General features: G+C 62.0%; 2 protein-coding genes across 2 annotated transcripts in view; one reads left to right on the forward strand and one right to left on the reverse strand.

Annotated features, from left to right (window-relative positions):
- The window catches only part of LOC119100381 (protein polybromo-1), a 28,600-nt gene extending 25,384 nt beyond the window's left edge, over positions 1-3,216 (forward strand). The window contains exons 28-35 of the mRNA XM_037223481.1: positions 427-540; positions 697-819; positions 1,697-1,955; positions 2,261-2,408; positions 2,590-2,611; positions 2,663-2,772; positions 2,988-3,081; positions 3,142-3,216. Of these exons, the coding sequence (XP_037079376.1) occupies positions 427-540; positions 697-819; positions 1,697-1,955; positions 2,261-2,408; positions 2,590-2,611; positions 2,663-2,772; positions 2,988-3,081; positions 3,142-3,216 (945 nt within the window). The remainder of the gene's footprint in view (positions 1-426; positions 541-696; positions 820-1,696; positions 1,956-2,260; positions 2,409-2,589; positions 2,612-2,662; positions 2,773-2,987; positions 3,082-3,141) is intronic.
- An 825-nt stretch (positions 3,217-4,041) lies between these two features.
- Positions 4,042-13,016, reverse strand: part of LOC119100382 (unconventional myosin-Ie) — a 35,549-nt gene continuing 26,574 nt past the window's right edge. The window contains exons 12-24 of the mRNA XM_037223482.1: positions 12,496-12,633; positions 12,014-12,163; positions 11,477-11,621; positions 11,000-11,166; positions 10,362-10,479; positions 8,668-8,823; positions 8,000-8,139; positions 7,450-7,598; positions 6,901-7,031; positions 6,674-6,726; positions 5,756-5,863; positions 5,204-5,271; positions 4,042-4,855 (exon numbers count right to left, since the gene is read on the reverse strand). Of these exons, the coding sequence (XP_037079377.1) occupies positions 4,779-4,855; positions 5,204-5,271; positions 5,756-5,863; positions 6,674-6,726; positions 6,901-7,031; positions 7,450-7,598; positions 8,000-8,139; positions 8,668-8,823; positions 10,362-10,479; positions 11,000-11,166; positions 11,477-11,621; positions 12,014-12,163; positions 12,496-12,633 (1,600 nt within the window). The 3' untranslated portion in view covers positions 4,042-4,778. The remainder of the gene's footprint in view (positions 4,856-5,203; positions 5,272-5,755; positions 5,864-6,673; positions 6,727-6,900; positions 7,032-7,449; positions 7,599-7,999; positions 8,140-8,667; positions 8,824-10,361; positions 10,480-10,999; positions 11,167-11,476; positions 11,622-12,013; positions 12,164-12,495; positions 12,634-13,016) is intronic.

Consider the following 13,016-nt stretch of genomic DNA (forward strand, 5'->3'; position numbering starts at 1 on the left):
ACGGAGACGGCGCGGCTGGCGGGTCTGGAACGCGTCTCTGTGTGGCCATCCGGTGCTGGTGCTGAGGACGGAGGGGGTAGGAGGGGAGGGAGCCGCGGTATCCTTGCTATGGGCCGTCCGTGACAGTCAATGGTCGACCACCGCTTACTGTCCGTGACGCCTCGGACTGGGCTTAGTCGGCCCTGACCTGACAGACGGGGTGTTGGCGATGTCTGGCTGTTCGGCCGTCCGCGCCGTCTGTGACCTGGCTCGTGGGCCTCCGGCCGGCCACGACCTTGGTATCCGGTCCAGTGGTCGGTGAGCTGTCGGGCCAGACCGGGCGCAGCTGTACCGGTGACGTGCCAAGACGCCGTCCGTGGCGCCGCTGACCCCCGCCCCAGCCCGCTGGGGAGCCGGCAGTGACCCCAGCCCGGCTGTGACCGGCAGGTGGCGTCCCCGGCCGGCAGCAAGGCCGGCGACGAGGACTCGCTGGACGGTCCACCGGCCTCGGTCGGCTCGGCGGACAACCTCTCGCTCGGCACGCCGCACAGCTCGCGCAAGGTGAGCCAGCTCGCCTCTAACGCCCGCCCCCGCTGCTCGTGCTACCCCCGACTCCCCCCCCCCCCCGCCCGACTTTAGTTGGTGCCAGTGATGTGTTGTTGCCTGCTGCCTGCCTGCCTGCCTGCGTTCTGTACCATTCTGTTCTCCTCCCGTTAGAGTGGCAAGCGACTCAAAATACTGACCGGCTACATCCTGTACTCTGCCGACATTCGTAAAAAGATCACGTCCAACAACCCGGCGGCCAACTTTGGCGACATCAGCCGGCTGGTGGGCACGGAGGTAAGCCGAGTGGCGCACGCGGCCGGCGTCTGGGGCTGGAGAAGGCCTGAGAGCGGGAGGGGGCCGGCGTGTCTCGCACGCGGCCGGCCTCTGAGGACGGGAGAAGGCTGGCCGGCCTCTGGGAGCGGGAGAAGGCCTGAGAGCGGGAGCGGGAGAGGGCCGGCGTGTCTCGCACGCGGCCGGCCTCTGGGAGCGGGAGACGGCCTGAGAACGGGAGCGGGAGAGGGCTGGCCGGCGTGTCTCTCGCGCCGCCGGACGGGCTCGCCTCCGAACTGTGGGCGAGACAGCTTCAGTAGGCCTGAGCTCCAAGATGTGGCCGGTCGCAGTCAAGCCGCCCCGCTCGTGGGGAAGCAGCCGGCTGGATAATCCGCAGCTTTGACGAAAGTTCGCTGTGCATGCCACCAGTTGAGCCAGCTGGATTTTGCTTTGTTTTGACGCTTTTTGTGTCAGTGTTTAGTTGCGGTGTTACTTGACCTCGAGATGTGCTTGATGGACCACTGTGCCATCTCGATATTTGTGCCCCAGACTGCCTTGTTACGCTCGCGGCATGTGTATTTTCCGGCCAGTCATCGCTGCATGTGCGACGCGTGTGTTGCATCACCACCGGATAACATCGGCAGCCTTTGACTGCCGCGGCGTGGATCACCCCATTGACGCGCCTCCGCGGACATGAATCCCATCATTGCCACTGAGCTGTAGTGGTTCATGAGGGAGCAGTGTCAGCGCGTCGTGTTCAGCTGGCTCGCCCCAACGCTGCCCATGCCACGCCGTGCGGGCGAGCCCCACCTGCCGGCGGCCAGCGCCCCCCGCGCGTGTCCCTCCCCCGCCCGCCGGCCGGTGCGCCGCTGACCGCCCCGGCCGCCGCCGCCGCCGCCAGTGGAAGAACCTGTCGGCCGGCGAGAAGGCCGCCTACGAGGAGCGGGCGGCGCGCATGAACGCCGACTCGGTGGCCAGCCTGCGCATGGAGGCAGACACGCCGACGCGCGCCGCCATGGGCGCCAGCCTGGTGGGCCCGGACGTGGTGTACGACTGCTGCTGGATGGGCTGCGACTACCAGTTCGAGGACATGGGCGACCTGATTGACCACTGCAACCTGGAGCCGTCCGGGCACGTGCACGTGTACGCCGCCACCGTCGGTGAGTGTGCGCCGCGGGCCAGCGCGGCCCGACGCGACGCCGGCGAGCTCTGTAGACCGCGCCGTGGACGGCGGCCGCTCATGGCCGGCTCCGCCGTCTGTTGCGGACTGTGGACACTGCGGCGACCCGGGGTCCCGTCGCTGCTGAGGCTGGCGCCGGCTGCGATACCGAGCGTGGCAGTTCCAGACGGCGGTGATGGCGAGGGCGGTCGTTGTCCGTCGAACGCTGTGAGCTGATGCAGGGGGTCGCCGTGATCAGGAAAGGCGGCCGCGCTGTGCATCTGAACGGCCGTGTTCTGTTCTCAGATGAGTACCAGTGCCAGTGGCGCGGCTGCAACCGCATCAAGAAGGGCGCCGTGCCGTTCCCCAACGCCGGCAGGCTCATGCGTCACGTCAAGGAGGTGCACATCCAGAAGAACAACGGCCGCGTGCTGGCCGCCCACGAGCGCGGGAGGTGAGCGGCGGCGCACGTGTGCACACGTGCCGTCAGCCGGCCCACGGGCAGCCGCGTGATGCCGCGGGGCCGGGTGCGACAGGAGACGAAGGAAAGCGGCGGCAGTGTCGAGTACGCGTGCTTTCATTGGTGTGGCAGCTGGTGATGCATGGCTGTGCTGACGGCGACGTCCGACCCGCAGGAAGTTCGTGGCGCGCCGGGCGGCGGCGGCGGCGTCGTCGGCGGGCGGCGCGGCGGCCGGCACGCGCGCCCAGGCGGGCTCCGGGGTCTCGACGCCGACCAGCAGCACGGGCGCGCCCGAGCCGCGCTTCGTGGCCGTGCCGGCGCGGCCGCAGCGCCTGCTCCACTCGGAGGCCTACATCAGGTGAGGCGGCGAGGCGTCCGACGCCGTCACAGGGCGGCGCGGCTGACGTGGGACGTGTGGCGGGCGGGGTGTCGGCGTCACCTGCGGCACTTGTTGGTTCACAGTCCGTCGGCTCCAGCGCCGCCCATCGCCCTCCGTTCGCCCGCTATGAGCGTTCCCCGGTCGACGAGTCGTCACCACTGTCGCGCCCTGACCGGCTGCCCTCCGTCCGCCAGGTACATCGAGACCCTGCAGCCGGAGCGGGCACACGTGGGGGGCTGGGAGCGCCAGCTGCAGGCGACCCCGGAGACCACGCCCGTGCCGGACACGGCCCGGCTGCCCGCGCACTGGCTGGCCGACGGCCTGGCCGACACGGCCGGCGTCGTCAAGACCCTCTGGCACCTGCGCGACTACTTGATGAAGGACGCGCTCGGTATCTCGCGCGCCTACGACGGCCGCCTGTGAGCGCGCTGGCTGCGGGGCTCGCGCGTGCGGGGCGGCCAAGCGGACGGCCCCGGCAGCGTGCCGGCATCCGTCTCGATCTCCTCTGCCGCAGTCTGCTCCCGCGGTCCACCTGCGTCACTGCTCTGAGCGTGAGAGGTTTCATGAAGCGTGGATGCGCCTTGTGGATGTGGATTCCGGACCGACGCCGTGTTCGTCCAAAAGGCAGCGGGGTGGAAGGGGGGGGGGGGCAGAGGAGCCTCTCCGAATCACAGCCATCTTTTGGTCCTCCTTTGCTGGGCGTTGTCTCAGACGAGCGGCCCACCGGCCGCCGGCGGTGTGTCTGGCCATCCGACGACCCCGAGCGGCGCCGGTCCTCGACCGCTCAGCGTCCCTGCTCAGGTCGGGACGGGACTGACGCCCGCGGCCGACGGCCTGGGGGCGCCCGGCGCAGATGTATGGGCAGCTTGGACACTGCGGACGCTGTCCGCCGCGGCGGAGCACGGGCGGAACACAGCGACGGAGCACAGCGGCGGCCCCTCGTGTAGAGCGCGTTCCAGGGGGGGGGGGGGGTGCTTGCAGCCAAGCGAAGTGTTCTCGGTTGTGGCCTGTGTTTTGCAGTTGTTCGGACGGACATGGAAGGGATTTTCTTGGGGCGGGGCGGGGAGAGTGGGGGGGGGGGGGGGGGGGAGAAGGGAGAAACATCACATCTGTTCGTGCCCAGGACCACTGGATAGCTGGGGACAGGTTACCGTCTTGCCGTGTTCCGTGTCTCCCACCACATTCGTATCGTACAAACGGCGCCGCGCCGCCAGCTGCACGTTCCCTGCCGAAATCAATACACGTCTCCATTTCATACGTAGCGACTTTATACGTGCGTGGACACTACGACGAACGAACACATTACCGCGTCGGTGCATGCGAGGATTAGGGCACCGAGCACCGCGGGGTCATCTCGATGGACTAGCGCGAGCGGCACGAACTCCTCGACTGACGGCACTACTGGGACGATTACCCGCACTTCCGTCGTCAACTGTCGCAGACGGTCAGGCAAGCAGCACACCACTCCATGCGTTACAAGATTACGGCAGTTTTGAAGGCTACGGTCGGTTCTCGCATACTGGGATACACGTAACGTACTCGTACAATGCAGGCGGCGCGCGGGGCGGGCGGAGGCAGACACCGCCGGCGACCCGGACAATCAGGCGCCGCGCTATCGCGCAGTCGGAACAGATTTGACATTATCGGCGCCGCACGTAACAAACGCCCCCCGCCGCAGACCGCGGGTTCGGCCCGGCCTCCGCGTCTGGAGGGGAGGGGGGGGGGGGGGGGAGAGGGAGGTCCGGGCACTGTCCCGAACACTGCTATATCACAGACGAGTGTAGACAGGAGTGCGGTGCTGGGAGGTCACGGACGCGCCGCGGGCTCTGGCCGTGCCAGCTCGTGCCAGCTCGGCCGGCGGGTGACCCCGCCGCTAAAGAGCAAGCTCTCGGCCTTCCACCTCGGCTCCTGGCCAGGCCGCGGCGCCGGCTGCAGCGTCTGACCCAGCGGTGACGCTCAGTCACGGGCGCTGAGAGCGGTCGCGCTCATATCTTCTCGACGTAGTTGCCCGGGAAGAGGGCCTTCTTGCCCTTGAACTTCCCGTGCCACCAGCCGGACGCGTCTGCGGGAAGCGGCGAGGCCTGTCAGCTGGCCAGTGACGTCGTCATCGGGGTTTCACGACACACTCGGCTGCTGAGGCCGTATGACGTCGCCTGCTTCTCAGCCTGGCGGGAGGGCGGCACCGCGCGGAATCGAACCCCAGACCCCCGGTTTTCAGGACGAGCGGCTGAGCTGTCCGGCATCGCCTCGCGGACTCAACAAAACGTGATCCAACAGCTTCGGAAGGGAATATACGCTGCTGACCGTGTGGGGCAGCTGCGTGTGGTCATTGGGCGACAGGAGCCCAGGCCCTCGTAAGTAAACACGTGTCTGCCTCAATACACGCGGACGTTACAGATGCCTCGCTCACCTTCCTGCACAAGCTCAATGATCTCGCCCTCCTCAAAGCTGAGTTCATCGACGTCCTGAGCCTCGTATCTGCAACGCAAACGTCCATGTCCGTCAAGGCCTCCCGCGTAGCCTAGCCAACGGGCGTGTGAGCATGCTGTGGTCGCGGACGAATCACGGCGATGGTGTGGTAGTTGCGGTTGCATATTTGCTCAAAACGGATTCGGACGTGTTTGTAAATCAAAGATTGGGTTTCATGCGTCCTCCAACTAACACTGGGTCGCCTGATTTTTACCTCACGGAACCTATTCTGGAATCGTTACACTCTCATTCAATGCGCGTTTTGCCCTGACATTGAACGAAAGCGCGAGGGAAACGTGATGGATTCGTTACGTATTACGGTCAAGTGCGCTAGTGCCGTGGTTGGTACAACTAAATACAGGGCACCGCCGAATGCAGCACTGGTGGGTATTAATCATACCAGGCCGCAATGAGTAATAAAATAGCTACGATACCCTGCCCTGACGGCTAGCACGTGAGCAGAGCACAGAGGTCGTCCAGTCGGGGGACGCACCTGTACAGCGCTCGACACTTGGGCAGCGCCGGCTGGCGGGGCGCCGGCTTCGGCCGCCCGCCGCCCGGCACCGGCTTGTCCGGCTGGCCCACACTGGCCCGCTTCACACTGCGGAACACGGCGCACGGTCAGCGCAAGGACGGCTTCACACTGCGGAACACGGCGCACGGTCAGCGCAAGGACGGCTTCATACTGTAGAACACGGCACACGGTCAGCGCAAGGACGGCTTCACACTGCGGAACACGGCGCACGGTCAGCGCAAGGACGGCTTCATACTGTAGAACACGGCACACGGTCAGCGCAAGGACGGCTTCATACTGCGGAACACGGCACACGGTCAGCGCAAGGACGGCTTCATACTGCGGAACACGGCACACGGTCAGCGCAAGGACGGCTTCACACTGCGGAACACGGCACACGGTCAGCGCAAGGACGGCTTCACACTGCGGAAACACGGCACACGGTCAGCAGCAAGGAACGGCTTCACACTGCGGAACACGGGGCGCACGGTCAGCGCAAGGGACGGGCTTCATACTGCGGAACACGGCACACGGTCAGCGCAAGGACGGCTTCACACTGCGGAACACGGCGCACGGTCAGCGCAAGGACGGCTTCATACTGTAGAACACGGCACACGGCCATGGAAAGAGCAGTTTCACGCAGTATAACATGTAACAAGATCAGAGGAAGGACAGCTTCACACTGTCGAACACGGAACAAGATTAGAGGAAGGACAGCTTCACACTGCAGAACACGGAACAAGGTTCGGGTAACGACAGCTTCACGCTGTAAAACACGGAACAACCCCACAGGACGAATAGCTTCACAGTGCAGAACGCGACACGAGGTCAGGGGACGGACAGTTTCACACTGTAGAACACGGCACCAGGTCAGGAGACGGCAGCGCCGGTGCTCACCCGGCCACACCGGCGTCCGGCGGACGCATGAAGGTGAGGTCGGCGGCCGCCGGCGGGCGGCCGCGCGCCGGCTGGCCCTGCGCCGGCGGCCGGCCGGAGGTGGGCCGCGGCCGCCGCGGGCCGCGCCGCTGCCGCTCGCGCGCCGGGCTGACGGCGCGCGCCGGCCCCGTCGGAATCGAGTAGGTGGTGGCGGCCGTGACGCGCGGCTGGCCGGGCGGCGCCGGCCCGCTGGGCGGCGGCGGCGCCGCCTGCCGCACTGACGGGCGGTGTGTCAGGCCGCGCCCCGCGCCCGGCGCCGGTCGCTGCGGCAGACGGCTGCGCGGGTCTCGCCGCCCTGTCGACCGCGTCTCCGAGGGCCCTGCGCGGCGGACGGCGGACGTTAGAGTGTGTCGGACCCGGTGGTGGCAGCACACGGGGCAAGGGGCGGCTGTTACGACGCTGAGATTGAGGCATACTACTTGTTGTGACAGATTACATCTACCATGACGCTATGCACTTGTACGAATACAAAGAACGGATGCGGAAATAACCTTTGCTCCACGATTAGCGTCAATAGGGAAAAGCATGGAGAAGCAACGGTGCGTGACCCGGCAAGGTGCGATCATATTCAAGCTGTACCCGTCTGCGCGTCCACATCATGAGCCGACAAATCGCAAGGGCCACGGCGAGTTCAAATCCGACCAATTCAAATCAAGTTCAAATCCGACGACTTTTATCTTGAAGCCAACTGCCGCCCTGCCACCAGACACAACAAGCCGCACTGCGTCCAGGCTCACTTGAGTTTTTGTCCAGTCCAGCGCCGATGGAGACGGTCAGCTGCTTGGCGTTGACCTTCATGACGGCCAGGTTGCCCTGACCTCGCTCAAAGTGCACGTGACGCACGCCACCGCCGCCCCAGCCCTCCTTCTTCACTTTGAACTCCACCCTGCGGCGCGTGGCCCCGGTCATCACACGACCGGGCCCGCCGGGAACCTTGAGCTACACCAGGCGTCGAGGGGGGAGAGGGGAGGGGGCGGGCGGCCGACGGTCAGGACGTCCCAGCGGCGCCGGGGGAGCGCTGGGTCACACCACACGCCGAGGAGCGGAAACAGTTGTTGCGCTCATTGCTCACGTGATGAGAAAGATCAGCTGCATTTTGGAATAATCGGTGACGATTTGACAAGCACTGACCTGTTCTGTGAACTCGCTTTGGGCACGTGGTATCATTGTTGAGATATTTGAGCTGGCAATTCTCTCTAGGTGTCACCGGTCACTGCTAAAAAACAGCGATTTTTCAAATAAGAATAGAGGCCATGCAATATGCATGAGCCGGTAAGGAAATCGTACTGTGTTGCAAAGTTGATGATGATGTTCGAGCCAATGCTTTCATCGCACTTCTTCTTGAGCACCGTCAGGAACTCGGTCTTGAAGTTGAGCATCAGAAGGCTATCGTACTGGTTCCGCACGTGTATCACCAGAAGGTCGTCCTGCGCGGGACAAGAAAAGAAGTCACATTCATCCACGACATGACATCAACATCCATCAACCTCTCCGTAACACAATAATCCATCAAAGGGTCTGGGGTCTGGTGCTCCCATAGTGAAGTGGTTGAGCTACACATCTGGGAAACCAGAGGTGCGGAGCTCGATTCCCCGCAGTGCCCGTCTTTCCGACCAGGATAAGAAGCAGCCGACGCCACATCGCCTCAGCGCTGAGTGCGTCGTAAAGCCTCAAGGATTACATAACACGGGTCACCCACAGCCGTGAGTTTCAGAGCCGTTCCCAATGTTAAGGGAGCTAAAAGGACTCTTTGGTAGAATCGTCAACGCTCAGAAACCGTATCTCGCAATTCGATCATCGCGTAACTGTACTACAGCTCTCAGCTCGTTCGTCACGGCATCTACCATCCCCAGCGCGTCCAACAGCTCTCCTCCCTCACGCCATCTGCTGGGGTGTGGACCGACGGTGAGCCAAACTCCCCTCCCCCCGCCGACTGGTCACTACAGCACACATACCTGGTATGGACTGAGTGAGATGTGGCTTATCGACGGCAGGTCGATCTTCCTCTTCACCACCTCCACCAGCCGACCTTTCTGCGGCCCTTTCTTCACCTTCTCCCGGCCCACCAGGTACACGTACTTGGGCGTCAGGATCAGGTCCCGCTTGCTCGCCTGAGAAGACAGTGCACGTACGCCCGTTAACGGTATGGTCGGCATCTGACCGGAATTAAGGCCCGTTAGGCACTGGATTCAGTAGCGAGTCAAGGAGACAGAGACAGAGACAGAGACAGAGACAGAGACAGAGACAGAGACAGAGACAGAGACAGAGGACAGAGACAGGGAAGGACAGGGACAGGGACAGGGACAGGGACAGGGACAGGGACAGGGACAGGGACAGGGACAGGGACAGGGACAGAGAAGAGACAGAGGACAGAGACAGAGACAGAGACAGAGACAGAGACAGAGACAGAGACAGAGACAGAGACAGAGACAGAGACAGAGACAGAGACAGAGACAGAGACAGAGACAGAGACAGAGACAGAGACAGAGACAGAGACAGAGACAGAGACAGAGACAGAGACAGAGACAGAGACAGAGACAGAGACAGAGACAGAGACAGAGACAGAGACAGAGACAGAGACAGAGACAGAGACAGAGACAGAGACAGAGACAGAGACAGAGACAGAGACAGAGACAGAGACAGAGACAGAGACAGAGACAGAGACAGAGACAGAGACAGAGACAGAGACAGAGACAGAGACAGAGACAGAGACAGAGACAGAGACAGAGACAGAGACAGAGACAGAGACAGAGACAGAGACAGAGACAGAGACAGAGACAGAGACAGAGACAGAGACAGAGACAGAGACAGAGACAGAGACAGAGACAGAGACAGAGACAGAGACAGAGACAGAGACAGAGACAGAGACAGAGACAGAGACAGAGACAGAGACAGAGACAGAGACAGAGACAGAGACAGAGACAGAGACAGAGACAGAGACAGAGACAGAGACAGAGACAGATACAGAGACAGAGACAGAGACAGAGACAGAGGAGACAGAGACAGAGACAGAGACGAGACAGAGACGAGACAGAGACAGAGACAGAGACAGAGACAGAGACAGAGACGAGACAGAGACAGAGACAGAGACAGAGACAGAGACAGAGACAGAGACAGACAGAGACAGAGAGAACAGAGACAGAGACAGAGACAGAGACATAGACAGACAGAGACAGAGAAGAGAGAGAGAGAGAGGAAGAGAGAGAGAGAAGAGAGAGAGAGAGAGAGAGAGAGAGAGAGAGAGAGAGAGAGAGAGAGAGAAGAGAGAGAGAGAGAGAGAGAGAGAGAGAGAGAGAGAGAGAGAGAGAGAGAGAGAGAGAGAGAGAGATGGGGCATCAAAGCCCGCAGCGCTGACGCTGACACAATGCGCGGAACGCAGGCTCCAGCAAAGTGTACGCCACGATACAAATTCGATGAAGATGCAAGTACCACAGCTTTACATGGGCAAATCCATTTAAACCTCTTTTCGCCACCTGAGTGCACTCCTCTATCCCCGCGGTCGTCTCTGCCAACCCCCCGGTCGTCTCGCGAACCACGTGGTCGTCTCTGCTAACTCCGCGGTCATCTCCGCTAACGCGCGGTCGTCGGCCGGCGGGCAGCCCAGTCCGAGACTCGCCCCGACCGTCGACAGCGGCGGCACGGTACTGACCTTGAAACGCCGGTCATACTTGACGACCGTCTCGGCGAACTCGATCCTCTCCCGCTTGCCGACCAGCGCTCGCAGGCCGGGCTGGTCGTCCATGCCGATGTAGTCTCCGACGAAGTGCCTGAGGCGGCGCGGTCACCGGTCACCGGTCACAGGGAGAGGGGGATCCAGCCGACGCGACGAGCGGCTCGCGGGTCTACTGCCTCAGAAACGCTGACTAGCACGGCAATTTCATGCGCTGGATGAATAACTGTCTTATCTTGAAACAGGACACCTCAGGTATGAGGTGATAGCAGGAAATGCGTGTTATTGTGCAGTCATTGCTCTTGTGCACCATACCCAACACAAATAAAATACAATCAAGGCTAACATGGATAACCCGGGAGAGGCTAGAGCCTTCCCATCCTATAGGAATTTTAACATTTTCCGGCGCCCATGCCAGTCACAAGAAAGCACACCGAAACAGCTGCTGTAAACGCACCGCCCAGCCGAGTAAATAAGGCCACTTTAACCGCACAACACCAGTGACAGCAAGCGCAGCTTTTGCATATGCAAACCATCTGTGTCGGCAGTCACAAATTATAACAAACTAGCATGCGTCAACTACGGCACGTCCCAGCACCCGCGGCTGTTAGGCGTACCGGTTGATCGAGTGCTCGCGGCGCTCCTTCTTGCCGTAGAACAGGTCGCTCGCCTCCTTGCGCTGCTTCTGGCGCTGTTTCTCGGCGAAGTAGCGGCGGAACGCCTTCTGGATGACCCGGGCGAAGCCGTCGAACCTCCGCTCCCGGATGTCCTCCAGCTGGAACAGCTGACAGCACAGGCGAGCAGGCGGTCACGCCTACTGTGGGAGGTTCACGCGGAAAAACGAGCCACGCTATCCAAAACCGCTCCAGTTTTAACCATTTCGCCAGACTCAGGGGCAGAAAATTTCGGCCATTGAACGAGATGGCGTCCAGAGAAAACTGCCCCGAGATGACGTCCAGAGAAAACTGCCCTGAGATGACGTCCAGAGAAGACTGCCCAGCATGTACATGCTCATCCGCATCCACTACAGTAGCTGTCAGACGTCAAACCAACCAGCTGTCACCCTCGCCAGGAGGCACGGCCGCCGCTCTCACCGACTCCGGCGCCTTGATGAACACCTTGGTCTTGCCCAGCTGGAACTGGTCGTCGTCCATGCGGACGGCGGTCATGATGCGGTGGATGCCGTCGCGCGGGTCGCCGCGCCACGCCGGCCACGTCTCCTTAGTCAGGATGGCGTACCTGCCGGCAGCGCGGGGTCAGCGGAGTGACGGCACCAGGTCAGCCGGGCAGCGGCGACGCCGCGCTCCGAGTCGGTCTCCGAGGCACTTCTCACGCCGGTACGGCCGGCCGCCCTTCAAGCGCTGTGCACACCGCGTCGGTCTTCCCACGATCCGTTTGGGTATGACTGTGGGCTTCAACCCTTCGCTTTGTGCTTTGTGGGTTATTGTTGAAGCTTGACCTCAAACACAGTCCATTTCAGTGGCTAGCCAAAACAAACCCACAGCACCTTCCCGCCCACCCCCAAACGAAAACAAATACGGGGACTTGGCGTCGACAGCAGGCGCCTGGCGTCGACGACCCGCTCGCCGTTTGAGGGACTTGTCGAGGTTCCTCTCTCTGTCGAAGCTCACCGTTTGAGGAACTTGTCGAAGGGCCGGCGGTAGGCGAAGCCGGCGCGCCGAACGCGGATGTTCTCCTTGAGTCCGAGGTACTCCACCTGGTGTTTGACGCGGCTCTCCTCCCAGTCGCCGGCGCGCTTCGTCTCGTTCGGCTTGATACAGCTGCCAGAGACCCACAAGGCGGTCGTCAGGCACGGCCGCGTGGTGCTCATGTGGAGAGGTTGGATGTTTTGATTTTCCGCGCAAACTTCGAAAGTCTCGGAAATAGCACCGAACACTATTGTCTGTTCGATGCAGAGAAAGTTCCTAGTGCCCTGAAGACAGCTAATCAATGCACAATAATCTCGCCAATTCGCTAGTGTCGACCAATACTAACCATCCCCCGCTAAAACAACAAACAGTGCCTTCCAGTGGCCGCTACCCGACCAAAGTCCAAACAGGACCTTCTGCAGTCACTGCTTTCATCGGCCCGTGAGCACAGCCGCCAGTCATACCGGATATAGTGCGGCGTGCTCTTCATCAGCGTGTCCATCAGGATGTTGGCCTGGCCGCGGATCTTGGAGCCGGCCGTGGTCGGCCGCGACTTGCTGCTCTTGGAAAGGTTCTCCGGGAACAAGCTCCGCAGGAACTCACTGCCAGCAGCGGCGCATGTCTAAGAGCTGGCAGCGCACACAGCGCGCGTACATACTTCAGTAGCGATGTCTCCAGGAGTGATCGCCGAGTGTAAGATCGTTTCAGTGCCACTCGAAAGGTTTGCCGAACTACACAGGCCCGGTATGCGAATCATAGCAATCGTATTAATCAGGTGAATAACTATCACAAAAGACGAGTGAAATCTGACACGATTCGATAGCTTGGTGCTGCTAACACATGCCGCACGCAGCGCAAACAGGATGGTATACAATACAGTACATCTCGCTCAGCGGTGCGACATGAAGCGGCTGCTTCTCCAAGCCCCTCGCCTCCGACAGCGTCGCGCGACACTGTGGTTGGGTCCCGGGACGCGGGCCTCCTC

Source organism: Pollicipes pollicipes, unplaced genomic scaffold (genome assembly GCF_011947565.3).
Source record: "Pollicipes pollicipes isolate AB1234 unplaced genomic scaffold, Ppol_2.1 Scaffold_4881;HRSCAF=5763_pilon_pilon_pilon, whole genome shotgun sequence".
NCBI lineage: Eukaryota > Metazoa > Arthropoda > Thecostraca > Pollicipedomorpha > Pollicipedidae > Pollicipes > Pollicipes pollicipes.